Source organism: Lynx canadensis, chromosome C2, assembly GCF_007474595.2.
Source record: "Lynx canadensis isolate LIC74 chromosome C2, mLynCan4.pri.v2, whole genome shotgun sequence".
NCBI classification, from domain to species: Eukaryota; Metazoa; Chordata; class Mammalia; order Carnivora; family Felidae; genus Lynx; species Lynx canadensis.
The window spans coordinates 45,972,393-46,000,212 of NC_044311.2; the positions used below are offsets into that span (position 1 = coordinate 45,972,393).

The window sequence follows — 27,820 nt, forward strand, 5'->3', positions numbered from 1 at the left end:
CTCTGACTACCCCCTGGTTGACAGCAGCTGCTGGGACGTGCGGCACAGTGATTGTTAACACCCACATAGGCAAGTTGGTCACTGCTATAAAAAGTGACCCTAAGAGTCAAAACTGACTTAGAACAGAAATTGGTACTTTTTCAAAAAGCATCATTTGGAAACAGCTTTTCTGTGAAAAGAGGAAGTGTTAGAAAGGCCTGTGCTTACAGATTAAATGCGGTGTCAGCTTAGTATCCATGCCTGTATTGTTACCCGCTTGCTCAAGTCTTTGGCTGACTGGTGTTTGCTGAGGGAAGAGCACCTGGAAAGAAAGGCTGAGCACCCTCGCTGGAAGATTATATTTGGCCTCTCTGGTTTTGACCTAAATTATAGTTCTTGACTTGAAAAATAGCTTCAGTAAGCTTTTGAGTCATGATGATTAAATTAACTCTTGATGGACTATGTTAACAGGCTGTGATCTTTTCTTTAAAACTGCTTTTAGCTTTTAAGAAAGTAAACTTTGCATCATCCTGCCGTGTCATTTCTTTTCATCTTAAACTCAGAGTGTCCTAGTTGGGTGGCCTGGAAAACATGCTAATACAAAGCTTTAAAAAGTTGGCTTTATTTAAACTGATTGATCTTTGTGTCAGTATCGAATTGAATATAATGCCTTATGAAAATTTGCATAATGGCAGCAGTACTTAACTGCATTATTTTGTAGACAAACATCATGTGTGAAATTGTCATACAGTCTTCAAAAAATTCATATGTTCCATTCAGAGACATTGAGCCAGATGCCTCTAGAATTTTAAATTAGCCAGATACTATTTTCCTTTTCAAATGGCAAAAAGTAGGTCAGAGAAATTTATTGAGCGATGTTACCTTCCTCTGCATGAATTTTTTTTTTCGTGGTTTTTTTTTTTTTTTTTCCTTTTTGAAGGGAAAGGAGGAGTAGTTTCCAGATGAAGGATAGGGAAGACGTGTGAGAGATTTCTGGTAATAGGACAGATATATATATATATATATATTTTTTTTTTTTTTTCCCCACTAAAAACTATATACAGATTTTTTAAAAATGGCTGCATGCAAGTTAGTAGGTAAACTGCAAATAAGTCCCATGCCTGGTAGTCTGAAATCTGTTGATGCTGGTCCTTTCTGAATGTGTCACCTTGCAAATGGCAGTATGGGAGCACATGTACTTCTGGCCAGGCACTCAGTGGAGGGGCCCTCATGGTGCCTTGGGCACTGGTGCTGGAACTGGTACTGATGAAAGGTTGTGTTCCATTCATCAGAGTACCCTAAAACTGTCTGGACTCTCTCAGTTGGCCGTGCAGGTTTCAAGTAAAGGTTGCCTTGGTGCAAATGTTGCCTTGTCTTTTGCTCGCCGATAGTGTGGTCACAGGTTTTAGGACGTAGCTCTCAGGAGTCAGGAACTGTGCTTTACTCTCTTTGGTGTTCCTAGGACCCAAAAATGTGCCTGGATTTGGTTAACTGTTGTTGACTTGTTTGTTGAATGCCGTAGCAATGAAGGAAAAAAAAGCCCCACCTACTTATTACCCGTTCAAGAAGACACGGTGTCTAAACCAGCTGTGGGGGGGCAGAAAGGCCCAGCACTCTTTCTTCAGCCCTGCTGCTCCTTAGGACCAGTCGGTGTCGGCTGCTGCAAAGACACGCCCAAAGAAGCCAGCTTTTCTGAGACAAAAACGATTCAATGACAATTATTTAAGTAGAAATTGCTACTTAGATATGTACTGTGCCTTAGTAATGATTGAGCAGGAATATTAAACACTCTTGAATAAGCATGTGTTGTCAAAATAGGGATTTAGGGATTAGTCAGAATACATCATAATAAAATGGTAAATTTTTTTTTTTTTTTTTTAGTTCATCGGAGAATGTGTTTAGTGGAGAGTAGTTATGTCCTGTTGGCTAGTTGGCTATACCTGACCGACATTGTTGAGCTCTGTGCTTTGTCTTGTGGTTGCAGCAAGAGCACGCTGCCCCCAAGAAGAGCAAAATCCAGAAAACTAGGGAGAGAAGCGATTGTCACATTACACCATATATGATAATAAAGGCATCTCCACAGTACTAGGGATACATGAGCAGTGATTCGCTCTTCAAATTCCCAAGGGAGTATGTGAGCACTTGAGCTGATCTTCGAAGGACAAGCAGATTTTTAGGAGCACATAGGGTAGGATGAAGGGGGAAAGAAGGGTTTCTAGAGGAGGGATTAACATCTGCAGAGGCACAGAGGTGAACAAAACCATGATCATCTCCTATACGGATAGGGTCTAGAAAAATCTTTCCTCTTTATTTATCAGATTTAAGCAGGAAAGGTTAAACGTACACAGACTGTGATTTTTAGAACCCCTAGGAAACCTCAACTGATCCACGTTGATGTGTGTCCTAAAAAGTTCCAGTTCCTACTTCAGGGATGGGTCTGAAATCTAGCCAAGCATCAGACCACTTAGGGGAATGATTTGCAAATGCAAATATCTAGCACTTTTGCCCCAGAAACTCTAATTCAGGAAGAAAGGGGAAGAGCCTACTAGGGTGACTCTTTAAATTTCCCCTGATGGCTTGACATTCTTCAGCCAGTGTTTTGCAGAAGCTCAGTGACTTGATTTGAAACACTCACCAGTGAGGTTTCTGTGGGAACCGGTGGCACTTTCTCTTTCCCTGGTGGAAAGTGCTCCAGGGCCCAGGGAAATTGTAAGTCTTGCCTGCTGACATTCACATACAGATGAAAGCAAATTAAAATTAGCATCAGAGTGGCCTTGAGAGAGGTATGTAGGAAAACACTACAACTGACGGCACTTTGGACTGGAGACCTGTCCCACCACTTCCTTCTGGGGGCCTGAGGAAGCTGGTCTCAAAGTTTTTGGCCTTGGAACCCCTTCTCATTCAAAAATGACTGTGGACCCAAAGAGCTTTTATGTGTCTGTTAATATTTGTTGTATTAGAAATTAAAATAGAAATATTACTAACATTTGGTAATATATTCTAAAATTCTCATTACATATTAACCAGAAATAACACTTTTATGAATAATGAATGAATAATAAAAATATGAGTATTTTTCAAAAAATAAAGTGAGTAGAATGACATTGTTTACATTTTTGAATTCTACTTAAATGTCTGGATAAATGGAAAACATACTGTTTGTTGCAACATCACACATTATATAGCTTCTGGAAAACTGCATTGTACACTCCTGAGACAAAGAGAGCAAAAACAAATAATGCCTTAGTATTATTATGAAAATGGATTTGACTTTGCAGGTACCCCCAATAGTCATGGGGTTCCCTAGAGAATAATTATCTCTTAAGGCCACCCAGCAGAACACCTGTTATCTTCCTATACGTGTGCATGTGTACTCACACACCCATGCACACTGCACACAGGCTTCCTAAGTATTAGTTACTGCCTAGGCTCCTCAAAATAAAGATTCTGAGAAGATGGACTACCATGGTTCATTCTAGGAATTACTCTATTTGGAGTAGATTTTATTATTATTTTTAAAACATTTTTTAACGTTTATTCATTTTTAAGAGACAGAGAGCATGAACAGGGAAGGGGCAGAGAGAGGGAGACACCGAATCTGAAACAGGCTCCAGGCTCTGAGCTGTCAGCACAGAGCCCGACGCGGGTCTTGATCTCACGAACTGCGAGATCCTGACCTGAGCTGAAGTCAGACGCTCAACCTACTGAGCCACCCAGGCGCCCCGATTTTATTATTTTTTTAAGTGTTTGTTTATTGTTGAGAGAGGGAGAGCATGAGCAGGGTAGGGGCAGGGAGAGAGGAGGACAGAGGATCCAAAGCAGGCTCCACGCTGATGTCAGTAAGCCCGTTGTGGGGCTCATACTCACAAACCATGAGATTGTGACCTGAGCCAAAGTCAGAGGCTCAACTGACTGAGCTACCCGGGGGGTCCTGGAATAGACTTTAAACGAACATGAAAGAAGACAGCTAAGCATCTTTTGAATGAATAAATGTTAAATATTTATGTACTATGTACCTCAATATGTTAGTTAATCAAATGAGAAGATTAGACACCTTTGCAGCCCACCATTTAGAATCTGTGATTATTTCCAAGTAAATTAATATTTGGAAGCTAATATTCCCAATTAAAGATAGCACTGGATCGTGGTTAAAATAATAAGTTCTGAATCCAGAAAGCTTTGTCTGAATCCCTGCCCCAATTCTGACAGGAAACATGGGTGAGTGGCTGAATACCTTGGAGCCTCAATTTCCTCATCTGTAAATGAGAATAGTAGCAGTAAAGGTTCACAGTCCCTTATCTTCATTTCTAAAATTCAAACAATTTTGAAATTTTATTTTTAAAGTTTATGTATTTTATGAGAATGCTTGCTTATGAGTTGGGGGAGGGGCAGAGAGAGAGGGAGGGAGAGAATCCCAAGCAGGCTGTCAGTGCAGAGCCCGATGTATGGCTTAAACTGACGAACCATGAGATCATGACCTGAGCCAAAATCAAGAGTGGGGCGCCTAACCAAATGAGCCACCCAGACGCCTGATATTTTACTTTGAAATGGAAACGGATATTTTATTTATGACTCATGGAACGGCAAAAACTGACCTGAACCCATTTGGTTGTAAATGCTGACCTAACCAGACAGAATCTCTTTTCATTTATCCTGCCTGATAGGACTAGTTGTGTGTTTTGCTGCAGATATTGAGTGATTTATGTAGTACTGTCCTGGGCCTTGCTTAGTCTGTCTATTACGGATGTGTCATAGTAAATCATAAATGCAAGGACTTTGGATAAGTGATTGAGGATAGGTAGTACCTCATTAGGCTTAAATGGGCTAATGTATACCTACGATGTCTAGAATATTTCTCAGTACATAGTAGCATATTAGGTTTTGTTAAATATGGTAATATTTCCAAATAAACCTAGAAACCACTGAATAGAATAGTAACCACTTTTTAGTTTACTAACATTTTCACAGGAATGAAAGGTGGAGTTTTATTTTTCCCTCTCGTTTTGGGCAATAGAAAAAAATTGGCAAGGTGCAGTTTTCCTGCTTTGTATCAAGGAAAATAGTAACACTGCCTGCCCTTCATCCTGCATCCCATGGGAGGACATAGTCCCCAGTGAATCCTGGATGGAGGGCACTGCTGTCTCACCAGATCCTTGTCTCTATCTGTGCAAGGCAAGGCCTGTGGTGCTTGAACAAATCCTCCAGCCTGGGAACTTTCATGTTGCCAATGAAAATGGTTTATAATATCATAATAGTAACTGGCCAACTGGTGAAGGGTAAGATAACAAGGACATTTGACCTCTTGGGCCACCCCTGGGTCACTCCTTCATCAAGCCTCTTCAAATAAATGCTTGGTAACCAGCTGGAGAGTGGGATCTTGAATGGATTGGCACTTGAGATGTTCTCCAGGTATACATCAGGGTGTAGATGAAAAGTAGTATATGCCCACTGGACATGGCACTTTGATCTTCAAAGCGTGAAAGGTATGTTACAGATCGGCCCCGGGAGTGAGTCTCTGTTCTCGTCTGTGACAGGCGCCACAGGCTGATTTCTCTCCTATCTTCTGTTGCAATTACAGTTTCCCAGGCAAGGCTTGCAGCAGACCCAGCAGCAGCAACAGACGGCCGCCCTGGTGCGGCAGCTCCAGAAGCAGCTTTCTAGTAAGTACCCCTGCATCACAGAACAGATGGCTCCCCGGAGATTAAAAACAAGCAGGCAAAACACAAGTTGGTGGCTCTGCAAAATCTGCACTGTCTTCCTGCGGTACCGTTTTCATCTTCATTTTAGTCCAGGCTGGTTGTTGTTTTGTTGGGGTTCCGTCTGGTTCAAATGCTTCCCCCCCTGCCCTGGAAAAGTCCCGATCTTTTTTTCGAGTTCAGAGATGTTTTCTCTTGCTTCCATCTGAACCCAGAAATGCTTCTTTGCATTTGGGAAACCCGTGCAGAACTGCAGGTACCCTTTTTTATCAAGCCGGAAGGTTCGGAGAACAACTTGGCTGATGCCCTCAAGTGTGCTGATGAAGGAGGTGCGGTGGCCCCCCAAAGTCTGACCTGGAGGAGTGCCAGCACTGAGACTGACTCTTCTTGCCACTGCACCATCCTGTCCTTCCTGATAACGGGGCAGAGAAATCCCTGCCTGCTTTGCTGGTGTGAATTTTGTTTGTTTAATTGTGCTGCCTCTCTACAGCAGTTCCAACAACTCATTTCACCACACCTCACCTAGATGTCGGCAGTGTGCTCCCATGAATTGAATCACCCATGTGTTGCCATCACAGGATGGGAAATATTTTTAGAAATGGGAGCCAGACCCCTGTGATGCAAAGAATATTGGCCCAGAAGTTAAGTCTAAATTCCAGTGCCAGTTGTGTCGGGACTGGCAGTTTGTTCTGGGTCTCAGTTTGTGTCCTTTTCAAGGCAGATTAGAGACCAGCTAGTCCTAAAGGCAGCTGTGTGACTCTGGGAGGATGTTGTCAGGAGGAGGGTCAGTTTGTGACTGAGGAGCAACTTGGTTTTCGTCTTAACTTTCTGCCTGGCTGCTGTCCATGTTGATTTCCTGGTGGAGGGAGTACCCCTCTTATATACCTTGCTTTTTTTCCCTTTAAAAATATTTGCCTTTTTTAGCCTCATTTAATTTGTTAAATCGTTTAAATCCATCTTCTTTTCTAACTACTGTGTAATAGGTGTGGTTTATTAAACAAATGTGAGGTTAAAATTTTATTGTTTTATTCGAGAGTTCCTACTTTCACTTGGCTAAAGAGAGAGTAAAGTTTTAACACAGGGACAACATGCTTATATTTTAGGGGTTTTTTTTTTCCTTCTCTGTAGAAATAAGTACCTATGGTTTTTATGCAGTATCACCTATTTTGGGAGCATATCTACCTCTATTTCCTGTTTCCCAGAACTCATGAAATGCAGGTCTCATTTTCGTTTTAACCCATCATTTACGGAACACTTGTTTTGGCCCCAGGCGTTGTGACTTCACATATATTAATTCACTTAATTCCTTAAAAACCACCCTGTGAGTTTAGGTATTACTATCCCTATATTCTAGATGAGGGAGTTGGACTCATTGGCCCAAGTTATTCAGCTAAAAGTAAGGGGCAGAACTGGGACTTGAATTCAGATGGTCTCCTTCCAGAGCCTACCTCTTAACCACAACACACTCTGCTCCCTCATATTAGCAGTTATGCCAGCCTCCTTGGTTGAATAATGGCCACTTTGGAATAATGGCCACTTAGCTGACACATCATTCAACTCTACACTGTACAACTCCAGATGGCCCCTTTTGTATCCTCACTCACTTGAATGGAGCCTTTGGATTTGAATAGTCCCACCAGAGTTATGGAAGCAGTAGCTGTTCCCTCCCCTCCCCTCCCCTTCCCTCTTTTTCTTTTTCTTTTTCTTTCTTTTCTTTTCCTTTCTTTTTCCTTTCCTTTTCTTTTCTTTCATTTAATTTGGGAGAGAAGGAGGTTGAAGGGGCAGAGAAGGGGTGGTGGTGGGGGGGAGTGGAGAGGAAATCCCAAGCAGACTCAGCACCATCAGTGCAGAGCCTGATGCAGGGCTCAAACTCACAAACCAGGAGATCAAGATCTGGGCTGAAATCAAAAGTCGGATGCTTAACTGACCGAGCCACCCAGGCACCCCAGCAGTAGCTGTTTCTAAGTCTCTGTAGGAGACTTTTCTATGTCCTACACTTTTTCTATGTGTGTGTGTGCACGCACTCATGTACACATATGCATAGGCACAGACTTGAGTCGACACACACAACCACTCTCACACATGTATACACCCTTGTACACTTCTCTTTTATGTATCTTACGGCGATTTGCAGAAGATTTTCCCATTCCACACCACTTTTCTCTCACTTACTATAATGTCAGTGTGAAAGTTTTGGGAACTTTCAACATTTTACAATACTTAGAGTCCTTCCATATGTTAGTACTGAGTTGTTTCTTAGTTCAGAGACAGAGACTTTAGATGGGCCAGTTAGTGTCCCAAGGCTTTGTGCTGGCAGGCGGAGGACTCTGATGTAGAGCAGGTGTCTGTGTGGAATGAATTCAGTTGCCATATTTAGACCTTACCGTTCAGGTCTCTGGGCTAGCGTGCACTCCCTGGCCAGTCTGTTCCCCTGTTCTTGAAGCTGGTACTGAGAACGGTGACAGGAGGGTAGCATCTGTCGGTGGTATAATTTTGCATCCGCAATTTTATTTGAATTTATTTTTCTCATTAGGTAACCAGCCACAGCAAGGAGTGACTCCCTATGGGCATCCATCACACTTCTGAATCTGGAAGAGGACAAGACCTAAAGTTTTATGTTTGCACTGAAAAATAGAAAATCAAATTTAATGCATCAGTCATCTTTAGAAATGTCCCTATGTTCTTTTCTTTCTTTGAAGTTTTTCTATATTTTGTGCTACATTTCATATAGAGGCATTTAAACAAAGAGAAAAGGAGGAGGTGTGGTTTGGGTTTTTTTTTTTGTTACTTTCAACTTTAAAGTAGGTATAAAAATGTGGAACCTGCAGGCCTATTCAAGGAAGAGCTTGGTAGCAGATCTTTTGAAATTGGTGCTTTTTTTTTTTTTTTTTTGAATCTCCTAGAATGAATTATGGTGGATTTAAAATATTCATGTATTCATTAATGATGAAGGGTTTTTTTGTAGTTTGTTTTGTTTTGTTTTTTTCCCAAACTGCTGGACCAAACTACTGATTTGAAAGGCATGTCCAATCTTGACAGGAGAGTAATCCATTTATTCTACTTTCACCTGTGATGGTGAAATGGACATCTATTTGCATTGCTCTAATTTGAAATGTTTGTAATTTCATAAGCACTTTATAAACTTTGTTCTTATTTATGTAGGATTTTTCTTTGCTTTTGTTGTGGTCAAAAGGTGCTGAAACAGATTGTTGCTTAGTACTTAAATTTCTTAGATCAAGAACTTAAACCCAGGCTTCTGTGAGAGCCACCCTAAGATCTGTGGAAGCCTGTTAGAAGTAGCTGTACTCGAGTTTGTTTTCAGTTACAAGATCATTGACCAGAGTCTTTGTGAAGGTACAACATGTAAAATTCTAAAGGCCCGAACAAGCCACAGTGGAATTGTTCCCATTATTTATTGCCAGATTTGGCAAAAAGGACACTTGGTTCTCCTGAACCTTATGCCAACTTGAGAACAAACAGTCTTGCCGCTGGCCTGAGATTCCACAGCGCTCAAACTTGATGTGGTTTCCAGAGAATCTGGCCCCCAAGTCCAGAAGGCTCTGGTTTTCATAAAGGTGTATTTGCTGTTTATTTTGTATGGTAAGTATTTGCTATTTTGAATTTAACTATTAATGTTGGTGTCAGTCTTGGTTGTGTATTGCATATACTGTATTTATAAATTGGTGCAAAAAGCACAAGTAAATTATACATCAAATTTATTATAAAGAAATAGTAACTATTTTAACTTTGTTCAAGTATGTGGTAATTTGCTCCTATTAGAGTAAAAAATACAGTAAATTATTATCAGTTTGTGTAACTTAAGAGTATTCCATATAATATTTTTTTAGATTTAGATGCATAAAATTTTGAATGTGAAAATTGCAGGGCATTTTAAAACATGTGGGGGATATTTTCCCATGTTTTGTGTTAATTCATTTTCTTTTGCCATATGATTTTACATGTAATGTAGTTGAGCATACTGTGAATAGACTTGTCTATAATGAGCAAACCACGTAGAACTACTTTTTTAAAACGTAGCTAGAACAACTTTAGAGCGTTTCTTTTGCAGATCATTATATAAATAATTTATATCTTCCTAGGTGAGTTACTCATTGCAAAGTTTGACTCATGCAAACGACCTCAAATACATGTCCGCTTACTTTGCTGTGGCAGCACCCATGTGAACTGCTTTGTACACTGTGAAATAATTCACTCCAGCCTGCTCATTTCATGTTTACTCTGGGCTGGAAAAGACTTTGCCAAAACATTAAAGACCATTCTTTTCACTAAATTAACATATTCTATCTGCTTTCGGAAGACAGATCTTTACATTTCAACTGGTTTTGTATATCAGGTTTTGGGGGTTTTGTGCTTTTTTTTTTTTTCCTCTTGAGAATCATACTTAGATTTCATGAAGTTATTTTTCTTCAAAGTAATATATCCATATAATAATTGCCTTGGCAAAACAACCGAAATGTGAATGTTGTGCCTAGTGAGTGAGTCATGTTCCGTCCTGATTTTCTTTTCAAGAATTATTGGTATTTAAAATGCCAATTTTCAGTTTGAACCATATATTTTTATAGTTCAGTATCGCAAACAGCAGTAATATTGTTTCAAGAATGAGTGTTAAAATTGCATAGCATTTGTATGCACTTTATGGTTTGCATAAGTTAGTGAAATTAATTTATTAATAATCATTTTGCACATAAAAGCTGTGGGGTATACCTTTTTTCTTGTTGCGTCCTTTTCAGGTGACAAAGCTAAGTTATGGTGTAATTCAGATTCTATAGAAGGTTGAGGAAAAACCTGGTTTACCCCTGTGCATTATAAAGAGAGCAACTGGAATTTTTAATCTAGTCTTAGCATATTTCCTTCCACTTAATCGTATATCCTAAGGGGTTTCTTTTTTTTTTAGCAAATGCATTAATTTGCATTAAAATCACAAGGGAAAGCTGTATCCTTTGCCAGAACCTGGTGGTTTTGCTTTGTAAGATAGGAAATTATCTTAGGATAAGATGGAGGACCCTCCCCCCGCCTGCCCCCCCAGGCCTTGTAAAAATAAGACTTTGAAATTGGCCATAAGAATCCCTTAAATATATCTGTTTACACCATACTCTCATTCCTAATAACTTACATTTGTCATTTTATTTACTCCTCTTGGCCCCGAAATAGAGGAGGTCACAGGGAGAATAAGTATGTTTGACCTCCTGTGGCCACAGGGTACCAACATCAGAGCTAGTAGCAATCAGGCCCCCTCTTATGTGGGGCCAGCTGAAAGTTGGTGTGATGAAAACACAATCAGCAGGGGCTAACATAGTTCTTGGTTTTGTGTGCTGAGGTATCTGAGCAAGACCTATGGCATATCCTTTTTTTCCCACTTAAAATAAATTACGCTGGAAAATCCCAGCCTCTAGAATTAAAAAAAGATGAATCATAATGTTCCCCCAAATCAATTCACATTGAATTACAAAACAACATTTAATGTAGGTTTGATCAAATTTTAAGTACAATGAAACTTCATTATATGTATTTATGTCTTAGATCGAGATTTTTCCATTTTCCTTTCCCCTAAAGGATTATCACTTAATGAAATAACTTGCTCCTTAAAGCAATGGTTCCTCCTCAGATATTTTCCTTATAAAGCGTTCCAAACCAAGGATGCCTGAGTTAGATTTTGAAGTGATAAAGAAGTTTTGTTGTATTTTTGAAGGCTTTTTAATTAGTTTATCTCAGTAAAGAGGTAATCAACCCCCCTTTTCACATTTTATGAAGTGTAGGTGTTGCTTTTTACTTGTGGAAAAGTTAGGCTGCCTTTATTTTAAATGCAGTTATTAAAACATTTTTGTATTCCCCATCAATGAAAAATTTCAGTGTACACAATAATCATAATAAAAACAGTTAGTGCTTATTTTCTCTAGGTTTTACTAAAATATTTCTAAACCAGCCACAAAATATCCACACATCAAAATGATAAATTTACATCAAGACTGCAAATTTAATCTTTTCCATTGTCTCTTCTTAGTGCCATGCTTGTAACATTGATAGAAGGTGGACACTAGGCAGCTGGTAGTAAGAGAAAAAGTCCATTCTTGAATGAAGAATTCAGATACATTAGCCATTTGTTATTTTATGGTGGACAGTTTTACCTTAATGTTCATTGTTATTTGTTGGCAAAATAAAAGTGCCTTAAGTTAAAAGTTTGTTTGGAGATCAATTAACAAAATCACTATCCGTCATACTGCATTTATTTACAAGTCTTTTTTTTTTTTTTGCATGTCCATTATGAATTTAATATTGTAAATGTACTCAAATTCATTTACATGCCTATGGCTGCCTTTGATTAAACTTCTTCCAAAAAATAAACTCTGTCCAGGTGTTGACTCTGTTCAATTTTATTTCATTTCAGATTACCTGAATATAAGTTGTTGCATAATCACTACCCAGTGGATTCCTTGCTGTGCATTTGTATATCCCAGAATCTGAGGTTTGGGGATTCTGAATGATGAGGGTACCTCGGGGGTGAAAAGGCTCAATTCCATGAGTCCTCCCTTTATTTGCCATTGAGAGCAAGGAGTGGTCAGGCATCTCCCATGTGATTTCTGGCTTGGGGACTCCCAGGGCCACACACAGGAGCTGAAGGGCAGCTCCTGTCCTTGTGAGAATGCTCCTGGGTGGGCGATTTGTAATTCGGGGTGCGTAGGCTACAACCATTACTGGAACAGTAATCAGGGCATGGCCAACACTATTTTGAGCCTTACAAATATAGTTTCCTCTGTCGTAAGCTGTTGCGTCTTTGATGACTAAGGTGCCATTTTCATGCAATATGAATTTTCCATTAATTTGAGGCCCATCTATTATATAACCGCTTGGTGTAGTCCACTTGATAGTTGGCTTAGGGCTTCCATCAGACACACATTGCAGGGATAGAGAGTCTCCACTGAAACAGTAAACTGTTCCCAGTGCATAAGTAAGAATGACTGGCTTCTGGCCAATTTCTAATACAATTAATTTTTCAATATAGCCAACTTGATTTCTTGCTGCACACCGATATTTTCCTGCATCATCTCGAGTTGTTTTAGAAATGATAAAAGAGCCATTGCTTGCTATCAGATACTGAGAAATTCGAGGTTCATTGGGAAATCTTGTGCCATTTGGTAAAATCCAGATTATTTCAGGTGGTGGGTTACCATCCACAGAGCAATTCAATGCTGTGGACTTGCCAAGCTGGGCAACTATTTTTTCGTTATATGGATTTCTGAATGTTGGTCTTCTTAGCATTTCTAATACTTCTAACTGTACCACCAGCATGCTCTCTCCTCCTTCATTCCGAGCCACACAGATAAAATCTGCTGAATCTGAAAGCCTCACATTCCTAATTTCCAAGGTTCCATTTTTATGGACTGTGATTCTGCTTCCATAGTATGGGGCTGTGAGGAAAATATTGTCCGGCATGATCCACATGATCTGAGGCAATGGTGTTCCTTCGGCTCTGCAGTCAAAGTGTTTTTTGGAATGCCTCACAGCTGTGGCTTTAATAACTGTTTTGTTTGTATACAGACCATTGATTAATGGAGGTTTGGAGACGACATCTAGTTTGTACATTTTGGTGTCATCCCCACTGGGATTTCGGGCCACACACACATACTCTCCAGAATCGAGTAGCTTCACTTTGTTGATGGACAGAGACGCGTTGGCATGAAATGTGTATCGGTCCTTAGAGAATGAAATCATATCATGGGAAGGCAGCAACCAAAATACTTTTGGTTTGGGTTCACCAACGACCTCACAGTCAAGGACCACCGTGTCTCCAGCCTTGATTCGCATGTTAGTCTTGTAACCCTGCCTGATCCGTGGGGCAGCTGTTATGACCGTTAGGTGGACCTTCATTTCATCCTTCCCTAGAGTGTTCTGGGCATAGCAAGTATAATCTCCTTCCTCTGCTATCCCAACTTTGTTGAAGTATAAGGTTCCGTTGTCAAAAAGGGTATACCTCCTGGTCCTGAGGCCACTGTCATCGGCTTGCATTGCATTGTTTATCATCGTTCCATCAGGCAAACTCCAAGATATCTCAGGCACTGGTGAGCCAGAAGCCTCACAATCAACTTGGAAATCTTTCCCATGAAATACCTGCTTTTTAAAATGTTGCTTGTGATAAATTTTAGCGGGTTTCAGTCGTAGGCTCACATGCATCAGTATCAGATCATCTCCCATTTTGTTTCTGGCCACACACAAGTAGTCACCGCCATCTTTTTCTGTTATTGAGCCAATAAACAAGGATCCATTTGGATAGACGTGGATGCGGCTGCCCATTCTAAGGAGAGAAGACACATTTTGAGTGTGCAGCTATTAGCAAAGGGTGAAAGAGTTGTCCTTATTTACATAGGATTAGCTTTATGGACATTTTCTTAAACTGTTGCAGTGAAATTAAAATCAGTTCTAGCTTATTGACTGTCTTCTAAGCCATTTCCTGAAAGATAAAATTATCTCATCGAGCAGATATAATACAGTGCGAAGAATATTTCTCAGATGGACTTCAAATGTCTTTTACAATCGTGATTTTAGAAATACAATGCTGAGAATGCTAGAAATGTTGGATGCCTTAGACACATGACCTTCGTCATATTGAATGATTTTTACATATCAAATGATTATCTTGTGACTGTCAGTAAAGAACTTTCATGCATACTTGCTCAGGAAAGATGCCAGACTATATTTTTTAAAAAGACTAGTAACAAAACTGAATTATGTGGTTATAAAATAAATTATGCTTTGTTATGAAGAAGGAAAATGTCATGTCAATGTGAGACTCATTAGAAGCCTGCTGTTGGATCTGTGCTTTGCGGCAGCTGAAAAGTGGTCTCTGCGTTTTGTCCACCGTGCCACACTATTTTTCTCCCTGAAGTTATCACAGCCTGCCATTACCACAGTGAACCACCAGGTGGCACATGTTTCCTGATAAAACCAAATCTAGCTTTTCAGAAAGGCCCGTGGAAAATGAATTGGCACTAAAAATGGGATCGAGATCATCCATCAGAGAACATCTATACATGTTTTTCTTCCACTTTTTTTTGGCAATGTGCCAAGCAGGCAAATGAAACAAGAAGCTTGGACAATCTTTCACAGCATAGCTGCTACCCAAGTCAAACAGCCCAAGTCACTTTTCATTCTCCAGCAAACAAGTATGGATAGTGTTGTGGTACGTTACAAAAGGTATTGTTATTTTTAAATCTTTAAGTAGTTCCCCACTATACAGCTGAAAGTACTGATATTTAGAGAGCCTTAGTAACTTGCCTCGGGTTACAGGGCTAGTTCTCAAATTCCTATCTTTTTCACCACCTGATATTCTTATCTAATACTTTATAAAAGCACTGATTCTTAAACTTGGGTGAATATGAAAATCATTTATGGAGTATAAAATGGGTCCCACCTCCCTGAATTTGACTAAATTGGTGTGGAGTGTGACCTAGGCATCAGGATTCTTAGTTTTCCAATGATTCTCATGCAGCCAAGTTCGAGAACAGTGCTCTAAATCTTGGCTCTCAAAAACAGTTCTCTCATCACCTGCATTTCCTGGCTTCACTTTTCAGAGATTCTGATTCACTAGATTTGGCCAGGGGTCTGGGAACCCAGTGAGTAACAAACATCCCAGGTGACTGTAGCTCCTAAGTAACAGTTTGAGAACGAGTCTCAAATTTTAGCAGGCACTAAAATCACCTGGAAGGCTTTTAAGAACACAGATTGCTTGTTAAAACACAGACTCAGTTTCTGATTTGCCACGTTCTTAGGCAATGCTAATGATACCGGCAGGGGGACTGCATCCTTTGAGAACCATTGATTTTTAGAGTCACCTTGTCCTGCCCCCAAGTCTGGATGCAGCCGCAAGTTGTAATATAGAAGAAGAGACGATAGCGGTTTCTTTTGGTAAACTAGTATTTTTAAGAGACAAAATTGACTTTTGAAAGAAGTGGTCCCCGTGTAAAAGAAATAGAATTCTTTAGGAAGATTAATAATGTACAAGCAAGTGTCTGTATTGTTTCTAAAGCAATGCTTCTCAGCCTTTATTGAGCATGTGATGCATCTGGGTATCTTTTTAAAGTGCAGATTCTGATTCAGCAGGTCTGGGGTGCGACCAGATGCTCTGCCTTGTAACAAGCTCTGAGGTCATGAGGAGGGAGGTTCTGAAGAAGAGGAAACCATTCTGTGCAGAAACAAGTCATATATGTTGAAAGTACTGGAGACAGACTGGTAGTGCTCTGAATCAAAACTGTTTTTGAAAACCCAGAAGAGGCTTTTTGGTTCAGGTGAAAAGTAGGCTTTAAGAAAGGGAAAGGGTTTTGCTTTTTTTGGTCATGATGAAGGAGTCGCAGATAAGCACAGCTATGATGAAAGTTTTCTCATTTTTAGACTCTAAAGTTGAACCTTCTAAAGCTAAGAAGTGGAAACAGTAAGGACTTTTTTTTTCTTTTTGCAATAAATTGCCCCTTTTGTTTCAGTTGACATATCTAAAGCATCTAAGAGTATCCTTACCTTTTTGAGATTAGTTGCAAAATAATAATTGAGGTGTTTAGTTAGCAAACAAGTTGAATTTCATTATAAAAGAAAAAAATGCCAGTACCTCTCATGGGCCCATGGTAGCATCTGTGATCTTTATACACTCAGTTGCCTCTTCCACAATATGAACAATCTGTGTTCCATAAATACTCTCCCAAAACCAAATATAAATAATGTACTTAATTTCCTTGCTGTTTACCTCTGAAGGAGGTAGATACCTGGTCAAGATTTATTTTGAGGTACTAATAATGTGTTTTTAGAACACTCTCCAGACTTCCTTTCAGTTAATTTTTTTAAGACTTTACTTAAATCCTTTAGTGCCCCTGGATAAGATTTCCATTTTTCCAAAATTGACTTAACATCCAATAAATGTTTTAGATCTTTTCCTTAATAACCTAAATTTTGAACTTTAGCTGTTATTCCCATCAGGAATGTAATACCTTCTTGCATTGTGCTTTCTGCACGAGTGGTGGAAACTGTATTCAAGATTACACAGAAAGTTGATTGCATTACAAAATTCCCTCCTCCCTCTTTTTGGATAGAGAAATTACAAATACTTTTACATAGTTACCATCTTAAAGCTGTCCCAAGTATGAAAGCAAATGAGATTGTTAATCTGCTTTTAACTATGTGAATTCAGTAAGAATTGAATAGCTAGCTGGCCCTTAGACTTAAACATGTAAGAAGGTTGATTTTTATATATTATTTTATATTGACCTCAAAAGGATTAGTTCTCTTCTGAAAGAGTTACTTGTATGTCCAGTCTATGAGCTCTCTCAATCTGCTGCTGGCTTCACCGTATTGCTTTTTCCATTTCAGAAACTGTACAGAAGATCATCTCAACACAAAGGTATGGTTTACCTGTGCCACTGGTCGACAACAGCTTTGGATGGTAGCCTCCAGATTATTCTGGGTTTGGGCTCCCCAATGGCTGAGCAGTTCAGTAGTAATTTGTCCCCAAAATTCACCTCAGTCCACTTCTGGGATGCAAATTCTATCCTGGGCATGGTTTCTCGCTCTTCCACTGTAAGAATTACCACTCTTCTCTCAGAGCCAGTGGTGCTGGTAGCGATGCATTCATAAGTGCCCCTGTCTGAAGAGGCTACATTTCTTATATACAGAGTCCCATTTGAAAATAATAACAACTTGGAACTTGTAAACTGCAGTGGTTTCACTTCAGTGCCATCAGAGAGGACCCAGTGAACACTGGGCTGAGGAGTCCCTTTGACAGTACAGGGCAATTTCAAACTTTCACCCCAAGTCCCTACAATGATTTGCCTCTTTTGCTCCAGAATAACAGGTGGGGCTGCAATGACTTGTATTTTGACCAGCAGTGAATCCTGGCCAGCTGAATTGCTGGCCATGCACTTGTAAAAGCCCCGGTCATAAATGCTGAGATTGTGGATGACCAACGTTCCATCAGATGTCACCAGGGCCTGCCTGTTCCCCTTAGATGATTCTGAGACCACTGTTTGGTTTGCGAGAATCCAGGAGATTGTAGGACTTGGTCTACCTTCAGCTCTGCACTTCAGTTCCACGCTGTTTCCGGAATGAACTGTGATCTCTTTGGTACGTCTATCCAGGATCCTGGGGGGATAGGAAACCACGGACAAGGTGACATGAAGGCGATCAGTACCAAGCGGATTGGATGCTGAGCACAGGTACTGTCCGCGGTCCTGAATGTCCACACTCTGTATGGACAGGGTGCCATTAGGTAGCACCTGGAATCTGCTATTCTGTTTCCCTTTAGCCATATCAAATCCTGATAAGAAAAAAGAAATTTATAGTCATAGGTCGTCAAAGTTTAAATAGAAATCAAATTCTTCAAGGGGAAGTCTCAAGAGGAAAGCTTTGGGAGGGGCTGTTAGGCTACTGAGAACAAATATATTTAAAATTAAAATTAGGCCACTTAGTGTTAAGATAAAATTGTTCCCGGAAGTTTATTTCCTAAATTTTAATTTAAAAGTCATATGGTTCAACACAATGAAAAAGAGAAGGCTCTCTTTCAAATCACATTTCTTTGTATCTGCCTTCAAAACATTTCAAACTGTTCTTAATTAACATGTTAAAACATATTAACCTTCTAATGAGCAAAAAACTTTATGCAGCAAATGTCAGATGAGGATATTAATCATTTCTGTATGTTGGAGAGATTTGAAACTGGTGTTCTTTGTATGTGTAACCCTGAAACATAACACAGTCTTTTCCTTGCTCCGTGACTAAAGAAGACAAAGTGTAAACAAACAGTTCCAAATACCTGATGGCATTCTGGTCCAGTGGATGGTAGGCAGGGGATTTCCAACAGCCTCACAAGGGAGAAAAGCATCTGAGTTAGCTGGAACAGTAAAACTTGCTGCTTTTCCTCCAACTATTCTGGGTCTTTCAAATGTATTCCTAAACAAAGAATCAAAGGGAAGGAGTTCAGAAGTTGCTGTTTTTTGAACTGGTGTCTTATCAAAGCCATTTTTCTTTGCAGTCTTCTGAATATCCCAATTTGATGCATGGGTGGTATCCTCTGGCAAGCCTGGAGTGGGCATAATATCCACTACTGGCTTTTTGCCTTTTTCAGCAATTTCTGGGTCTGACTTGTGCCAGAAATGGTTTTCTGACCAGGGAAAGGAAGTCAGTTTAGAATTTTGTGATTTAACTGTTACTAGTGCTGGCTTGGAAGTAGAATGAAATAGATTGGAGTAGATAAAGTGGGTGGTTCCAATCGTGACCTTGGCATTTAGGTGAACTTTGGGAGATGCTGCAACCTCTGTTGCTAATTGCTGTGGATTATCATTATGCCTAGAGTGCTCAAGTGGCTTGGCTATTGTATTTGTCATCATCCTAAAAACGGGAGTTGCCATGTTGTCTGTGACTGTACTTCGATTATTCAAGGGATGGGAGGTGGGAATTGGCATTGGAACAGCACTGCTACTCAGGAATTGTGGCATGGTTGAGTGTCTAAGGATTGTGTTCCTCGTTGCGTTCTGGTATGGTTTGCTGGGCAAAGTGATTTCAGAAACAATTCTGCTCTTCAAAGTCTGAGTACTCTCTTGGGACAGTTCTTCAATTATATCTGTCAGAGTAAGTGTTCTTGGATAAAGACCAATTGTGCTTGAAATTTCTTTTGTGTTTTCCAATGGAGAATGAGTGAAAGCAAAGACACTGGGCTTGGTTGAAGTTTCAGCTGCAGTTAGATCAGGAGGTATCATAGTAGTAGATGCAGTGAGACCAGAGCTCTGACTGAGAGCGTAGTGTGGTTCCTTCCTGTTGTTCTGAGGCTCCTTTTCTCTTTGTACTTTTTGTGTTCTGGGTCTGGCTATTTGGGTTTTACTGATAATGACTGATGCAGGGTCAGTAGGAGAAATTGTTAGCCTGGCTGTCTGTATTGATATGAAATTGGTACTTGATTCTTTGCTTGAGACATTAGGAGGTGTAGGATAAACTGATGGAAAGGGAAGCTTCTTCACTGTTGGAAGACTTAAAGGACTGTGTGTTTCGGTGGTATTTTGGTGAGTTTTAGCTGATGTTATAGATGGAATTTGCATCACATTTGCTGAGAGTTCTGTGAAATGGAAAGGAAAAACTTTATCTGTGGGTAAAGCAGGAGATGTTTTAGGAAACACTGGGGCTGTGCTTTTTGGTGAACTAAATTGATGCTGATTCTTTAACCTCTCTTTTTGGACATGGTTATTTACAAAGATCTGATGCCAGGGAATTTTCCTTCTTAAAAATCTTGTCATGGCTGTAGTAGTAGACATAGATGACTTGGTGGTGGGATCTGGGAGTGGTGAAATAATCATTGAATCTCTTTTAATTTCAATGTTATTAGACACACTTGGGTAACCATTATTTGTTATATGAGTTTTTTCCAAAGATAAGGATTTTGGGGCAGGAGTCATAACTGGCCCAGTTGGAGTCACTCGGATACTTTCAGCCCTGAAATATTTTATTGTGGGTGTTGTTCTCTCAGTATCTACATTTGGCTTGTTCTCAAAAGATGGATTGTGGATTAGAGTTGTAGACTCTTCTGCTGTGACTTGGGCAGTTTCAGCTTTGGTGAACAGGATGGAGGAAGAACTTGCAAAGGACAGTGCTGCTGTAGTGGTGAGCCTTTCTCTGGGAGAACAGGATGGGCACAGCACATCAAGCTCTGTGGCTGAAAATGCAGTGGTGCTTTCTTCAGAAGCACCTCTGAGTGTAGGTCTCACAAAGCCATATCTATGCTTTCGAAGAATTGGAGTTCTATACGGGCTGATAATTCGACCCCTACCCCAAATTTTCCTCTGTCTTCCAAAGCGCCTGGATGTTGGTGGGATGTTAGTTGTAATATTTCTTGGAATCTGTAACTGAGAATGAGTAGCAGTGTATGTGCCCGAAGGTAGCTTTGAGGTGCTAAGCTTTTGAGTAATATGTGGATAGAAGTGATTGTTCCTAGGTTCACTGACTCCTGTTACAGATGTCTGATGACTATTCGTGGCATTTACAGACCCTAAGAATATATCAGCTTTGCTGTTAGTACCACTCAGCATTTTGATATTGACATCTTTGGTTCCAGCCCCTGCTGCTTTTGGGAGCACACTTTGTAAATGCTCTTTTTTCTTCCCAACGTTGTCAGCTTCCTGAAATTGTGTTGCTTCAGGTGGTAGAGGAAAGATCGTGGATAAATTTTTGTTGGTTGTGCTTTGTATTTTGCTTGATATGGTTGGGTTTATATTCTTTGACATGGCTGTAGTTTTAGTAGTAGGAAATAGTTTGAAATCTATTGGTTTGTCAGGTGGTAGTATCTGTGGGCCCACAATTGGAGAGACTTCAGTGCTGGCAGTTAGACTTGTCACAATACTATCATGTATTTTTCTGGAATCAGCAGTCAATGTCCTTGCCAGAACACTAGGAGCCTTAGTTGCCAGGACCATAAATTCCTCATCTGGAGGGAGCATGCCTGAAGAGTCTACTTCTTTACCAGGTATTTTCAGGAATTGGGTGACCACTGGAAGTGGCCTTGCCGTTGTATTTTCTTGCTTCTCTTGCATAGTATTCTTTTTAGCTTTCTCCAAAAGTGCTGCCCAGTGTTGTGGGTCAATTCTCCGAGAAGAGGGAGAGAAGGGCCTCCTATAGTCTCTAAAATGTCGATTTAGTGAATCTCCTCGCCGACGGTGTATTAACCCACGATAGTTGTGCTTTTTACCTGTGCTGAAGACTTCTTTTCCAGCCTCAGCTCCCATTGGGGCAGATGTAGGGAGTTGCGCAGCTGGTGGGTCCTTAAGATGAGCAATGGGATTGGGCTCATCAAATCCAGATCCATCTGTTTCTACATTATGCTCCACTGGCCTTTGCCCTTTTGTTTTGACTGAAACTTGGTTAATCAAAAAGTCGACCCCTGATGGGTTGGCTGCTACACAACAATAATGACCCTGGTTTTTTTGGGTGACCTGTAATATTCTTAGTGTGCCATTGTTAAGAATTTGCTTGTCTCCTGAGGACTGATAGAGCATAGTGTTTCCTGGAAGAACCCAGCTAACAGAGGCATCTGGAATACCAGAAGAATGGCATGGAAGGTCAAGTGTTTCACCAATGAAAACTGTATAATGAGCCCCATTTTCATGATAGGTCTCTATGTCGGGCTCCACCACCGTAATTCTATATGTGAGAATATCTGCATCATCATGATTGGTGCTTATGCAGTGGTATATGCCTGTATCAAAACTATCAGCCATCTGGAGTTCTAGTTTTCCACTTTTGTCTATTAGGATTCGTCCATCCTCACTAACATAAGGGGCTCTCACTTTACTCCCATCAGCCAAAAGCCACTCCAAATGTGGAGTGGGGTCCCCTTGGCCTTGGCAGTCTAGGCCAATGGTCCCACCAACCAAAATGGTGTGTTCCAGCTTAGTATTGTTATCTCTGGAAATCATGGTCCATTTGTGTTTCACTGGCCTTATTTCTGCCTTTGGTAAAGTGACTTGAACATCACTGGAGTACCGGATGTGCAATGTACTGAGTGTGGTGGCAGTTCTATTTAGCTGCAAGGAAATTTGGTCTTGCATTAACCAAGAGGGATCTGCTTTGAGACCAGCCTCTATGTCAGTAAAGATGTCTTCAGGTTTAGGAGCCACCTGTTTATATTTGTAGCAGTGTTGTGGTGTTTCAGTGAGCCAGTGGCTCCTTTCTAGAATCAGAGGAGAATCACTGTACAAAGCCAGAACTTGCCATACTGGCTGAATGTGATTGTAATCTATGTGACACACCAGAAATGTTGAAAACGATGTATTTAGCATGATATAGTCATTTTCTTCAGCGAATACAACAGATGATGTCTTTGAGGGCTTTTGGATACTGCAGACCATGTTAGCTTCATTTCCAAACTGGTCTGTCATATTCAAAGTGAGGGAGCCAAAGGGTGCCATGAAATCTTGGGGAGAGATGGACACAGGATTGCTGTCTTCCAGAATACTCAGGTTCTTTAATTTCAGGGATGGGTCGATGGTTGGCTTGGCACACAGGAAAGCTGCAGCTGGGACCATAGCTAAGGGCTTGCCTCTAGAGGTCCTGGGGTTCATGCAAAGTGGACATTGCTGAGGACTGGAGGGACTTCTGTCTTTTTTGCATTTTATTATATCTAGGAGAAATGACAATTGAGTTATTGCCAGCTGTGGCCTCTTTATGAATTAACATTTGAACATTTAAAAAAAAAAGCTTTTGCTAAAATTTGAAAGAACAATTTGGAAATTTTAGTGTTTAATAGAAAGCTTCCTACTTTTTTGTCTTTGGGTTGATTTCTAAAAAAAGATATTGTCTATATACCTTTGCACAATATTATATCCATAGTCATAAGGATTTTTGTCTGTCTTGCTGATTGCTTTATTTCCCATGCTTAGAGAGTTCCTGATATATATTTGGTACTCAGACAATACTACCTAAAAGAATAATTTCCTTATCTAGGGAAGCAAAATAATATGCTTATGTTTCTTACTTTTTACTAACAGGAGTTCAGTTCTATTTCCTCATCATAATGTTTTAAGAGTCATAGAACATCACTGTTCTTTAAAAGATAAGCTGTTTATCTAATGTTTTACTAAACATTTAAAGAAGAGTTAATACCTGTTCCTCTCAAGCTATTCCAAAATATAGATGAGGAAGGAAAGCTTCCAAACACATTCTAGGAGGCAAGCATTACCCTGTTCCCAAAACCAGACAGCACAAAACAAGAAAGTTACAGGCCAACATCCTTGATGAATATACATGTAAAAATCTTCAACAAAATATTAGCAAACTGCATTTAGCACTACATTAAAACAAATCAAAACCACAATGAGATACCAGCTCACACCTGTCAGAATGGCTAAAATTAAGTCAGGAAACAACAGATGTTAGCAAGGATGTGGAGAAAGGGGGATCCTTTTTGCACTACTGGTGGAAATGCACACTGGTACAGCTACTCTGGAAAAAAGTGTGGAGTTTCCTCAAAAAATTAAAAATAGAACTACCCTATGACCCAGCAATTACAGTACTAGGTATTTATACAAAGGATACAAAAATGCTGATTCGAGGGGGAACATGCACCCCAATGTTTATAGTAGCACTATCAATAGTAGCCAAATTATGGAAAGAGCCCAAATGTCCATTGACTGATGAAGGATAAAGAAGATGTGGTGTGTGTGTGTGTGTGTGTGTGTGTGTGTGTGTGTGTGATGGAATATTACTTGGCCATCAAAAAGAATGAAATCTTGCTATTTGCAACAATGTGGATGGAACTAGAATGTATTATGCTAAGTGAAATAAGTTGGTCAGAGAAAGACAAATACCATATGATTTCATGTGGAATTTAATAAACACAACAGATGAACATAGAAGAAGGGAAGGAAAAATAAGATAAAAACAGAGAGGGAGGCAAACCATAAGAGACTCTTAAATACACAGAAAAAACTGAGGGTTGCTGGAGGCGATTTGAATGGAGGGATGTGCTAAATGGCTGATGGGCATTAAAAAGGGCACTTGTTGGGATGAGCACTGGGTGTTGTATCTAAGTGCTGAATGACTAAATTCTACTCCTGAAACCATTATTACACTATATGTTAACTAACTTGGATTTATATAAAATTAAAAAAAAAACAACAAAAACAAACCAAAACCACAAATACATTAAAAGAACCATTCACCATGATCAAATGGGATTTATTCTGGGGACACAAGGATAATTCAATAGTCACAAATCAACCAATGTGATAAACTACATCAGCAAAACAAAGATTAAAATCATATCATCTCAATAAATAAATAGAAAACATTTGACAGAATTATCTGTTCATGATAAAAACTATCAACAAAATGGGTGTAAAGGAAACCTACCTCAACAGAATAAATGCCAAATATGACAAATCCACAGCTAAAATCATTCTTAATGATAGCTTTTCCTCTAAGATCAGGGACAAGACAAGGATGTCTACTCTCACTGCCTTTATTCAACACAGTCCTCTTTGGAACTCCTACTTGCAGCAGTCAGGCAAGATAAAGAAATAAAAGGCATCCAGATTGATGTGGAAGAACCAAAAGTGTCACTGTTTGCAGGTGACACTCTATGTAAGATATCTTAGTACACCAAAAAACTATGAAAACTGATCAATGAATTTAGTGCAGTCACAGGATACAAATCTAACATACAGAAATCAATTCCATTTCTATATAGTAATAATGAAGTAGCAGAAAGACAAATTAAGAAAACAATCTCACTTGCAATTGCCCCCTAGATAATAAAATACCTAGGAATAAACTTAACCAAGCAGGTGAAAGACCTGTACTCTGAAAGCTATAAAACATTGATGAAAGAAACTGAAGGCAACATAAAAAAATATAAAGATATTTCATGCTCATGGATTGGAACAATTAATATTAAAATGCCTGTACTAACCAAAGCCATCTACAGATTCAATATAGTCCCTAACAAAATACCCATATTTTTCACAAAATTAGAACTTCTACTACTACAATTGTAGGGCACCACAAAGACCCCAAAGAGCCAAAGCAATCTTGAGAAAGATGAACAAATGACACCTGCCAACAAGTGTTGGTGAATATGTGGAGAAAAGGAACACTCATGTGCTGTTGGTGGGAATGCAAACTGGTGCGGCCACTGTGGAAAACAGTAGGGATGTTCCTCAAAAAATTAAAAATAGAATTGCCATGTGACCCAACAATTCCACTACTGGGTGTTTACCCAAAGAATAAAAAAATACCAATTCAAAAAACTCCATACGCACCTATGCTTATTGCAGCATTATTTACAATAGCCAAGATTTGGAAGTAACCTAAGTGTCTATCAATACAGGAATGAATAAGGAAGATGTGGGATGTGTATATAATGGAATATTAGCCACCAAAAAAGGATGAGATTGTGCCGTTTGTGACAACATGGACTCCAAACCCTTCAGTTTGTACTCCAGCATGACAGGTGATGCTACATACATTTGGCTCAGTGACTTCAGTGAATTCTACAATCTAAACTGATGCAAAGGAAGTAGCTGGCAAGCCTGACAACCTTTGAGCACTCATAAGAGGCTCTTCTCAGTCACCTACTTACCAACCAGCTATGACCCTTAATCTACTTACCAGTACCCTGGGTTCAAACCCCACTGTAGCAAAAAACACAGCAGACTTCTGGTTTAATTAAACCTGATCACAGAATTATGCTCACATCTTGGATGCTTATTATTGCTAGCACCTGGGCCAGAGTTAGCAGGCCCTGGGCATCAGGTATTTCACCTCAGATGTAGATCTTATCCTGTCACTTGGTTCCCTCAATCGCAATAAGTTTCAGTGACACAGAAATGCTTTTCATTCCTCAACCCTGACATGCCTTACTAGGCTCTGGCATATGCTGGTCCTTCCATTTCCCATCACTTTCTGTCTGACATTCCCTCTTGCATCAATGTCTAACTACTTATGTCCTTCACGACCCAGCCACAAAACCACTTTTGGGTGGGCTTCCTGCTTTATGCTGTTCTTGTACCTTCCACTTCTATCCTACTCCTCATCTGCCCACTAATAGAATGAACTTGTCTAGTTTTCTGCCTTCCCACAAGACTGTAAGCTCCATACTTGTTTATCTGTATGCCCCCAGCCTTAGCCAGTGGGTGTTCAGAAAAAATTGGAGGGAAGGATGAAGGCAGGCAGGCTGGCCTAATTCTAAGGTCATATTTCTTCCACATTTTAACTTGTAAATTGAGATGTGTCTTAAAATTAAAAGTGTTTTACAGTAGTAACTGACCTGCTGGCAGTCTTGATATGGGAACCACTACCACCCACTGACCAGTGTCTTGGATACTTATATTGTTTTCTCTTTAACTGAATTACAAGCACTGTTGGTACTACATATATTGTCACTTAAAATGTTTGTATTAAGATTATACTATGCTTTTGGGTCACCTGGGTGGCTCAGTTGGCTGAGCATCCTACTCTTGATTTCAGCTGAGGTCATGATCCCAGGGTTGTGGGATTTTAAGATTTTCTGTCTCCTTCCCCCCCCCCCCCCCCCCCCCCGCTCATGCTTGCTCACATTCTCTCTAAAATAAAAATAATAAAAAAGAAAACCCCAACTTAAAAAATACTACACTATGCTTTAGCACTAAAACAAGATGTTATTAGGTAGGTAGAAAGGCCTGAAAACAGAGAAGCTGGACAAAAATTTGATTTTTGTAAAACAAATGTTTATCAAAGAAATAGCCACAAACCCTTATTTTATAAAGAAGCAACATGAAGAGCTTTGTGGAACCTAAGAAGGGAAGATACCCACAAATAGATAAAGCTGCGTTACACTGGACTACTGAGATATGTGTAAAAGGAGGATCTATCACATGCTAAGTAAAGCAACTGAAGACATGAGAACCTATGTCCAAGAATCTCTCAGAATTGATCAAAAAATGTCAAAGCAAAAGCTGATGTGACTAATTCATAAATCTTATAGAGTTATCATTAAGGCATCTCAGTTAAAAGGAGAACACTTTATTTAGACATGACTGAAAGATGTTAGTGCTAATGGGTTTGGCTAATCATATATGTCTGTGTGTGTGTGTGTGTGTGTGTGTGTACAATTTGGGGATATATTAAGATCATAGGTAGGTGGTGGACTCGTTTGTATTCACCTTTAAAATAATTAATTGAAGCTTAGTTTAACAAAAATTGAGTACCTACTATGTTGTAGGCACATTCTAGGGGCGAGGGATAAATAAATCAGACATAGGAAAGGTAAAAGACATTTAATACTAATCAATATAATGTTTTCCATTCAGGAATAGAATTGTGGACCAAGTGGTGAAATGATCACAGTTGGCCCTTGAAACGCCTGGGTCCACTTATATGTGAATTTTTTCAATAAATAAACTGGAAAAATGTTTGGAGATTTGTGACCATTTGAGAAACCTTACAGATAAACCACATAGCCTAGAAATGTTGAAAACATTTTTTTTTAGGTATGTCACGAGTGCACAAAATATGCACAAATCTATTATAAAAAGTTAAAATGTATCAGAACTTATGCACACTCTTAAAGACCATATATGGCACCGTTCACAGTTGAGAGAAATGTAAACAAACATAAAGGTACGGTATTA

General features: G+C 39.7%; 2 protein-coding genes across 2 annotated transcripts in view; one reads left to right on the plus strand and one right to left on the minus strand.

Annotated features, from left to right (window-relative positions):
* MED12L (mediator complex subunit 12L) overlaps nt 1-9,966 on the plus strand; it is a 338,860-nt gene extending 328,894 nt beyond the window's left edge. Inside the window, 2 exon segments of the mRNA XM_030330501.1 lie at nt 5,558-5,639; nt 8,209-9,966. Of these exon segments, the coding sequence (XP_030186361.1) occupies nt 5,558-5,639; nt 8,209-8,261 (135 nt within the window). The 3' untranslated portion in view covers nt 8,262-9,966.
* Nucleotides 9,967-11,932: 1,966 nt separating this feature from the next.
* Nucleotides 11,933-27,820, minus strand: part of IGSF10 (immunoglobulin superfamily member 10) — a 72,995-nt gene continuing 57,107 nt past the window's right edge. Inside the window, exons 4-6 of the mRNA XM_030330500.1 lie at nt 18,484-22,833; nt 17,088-17,988; nt 11,933-13,986 (exon numbers count right to left, since the gene is read on the minus strand). Of these exons, the coding sequence (XP_030186360.1) occupies nt 12,078-13,986; nt 17,088-17,988; nt 18,484-22,833 (7,160 nt within the window). The 3' untranslated portion in view covers nt 11,933-12,077. The remainder of the gene's footprint in view (nt 13,987-17,087; nt 17,989-18,483; nt 22,834-27,820) is intronic.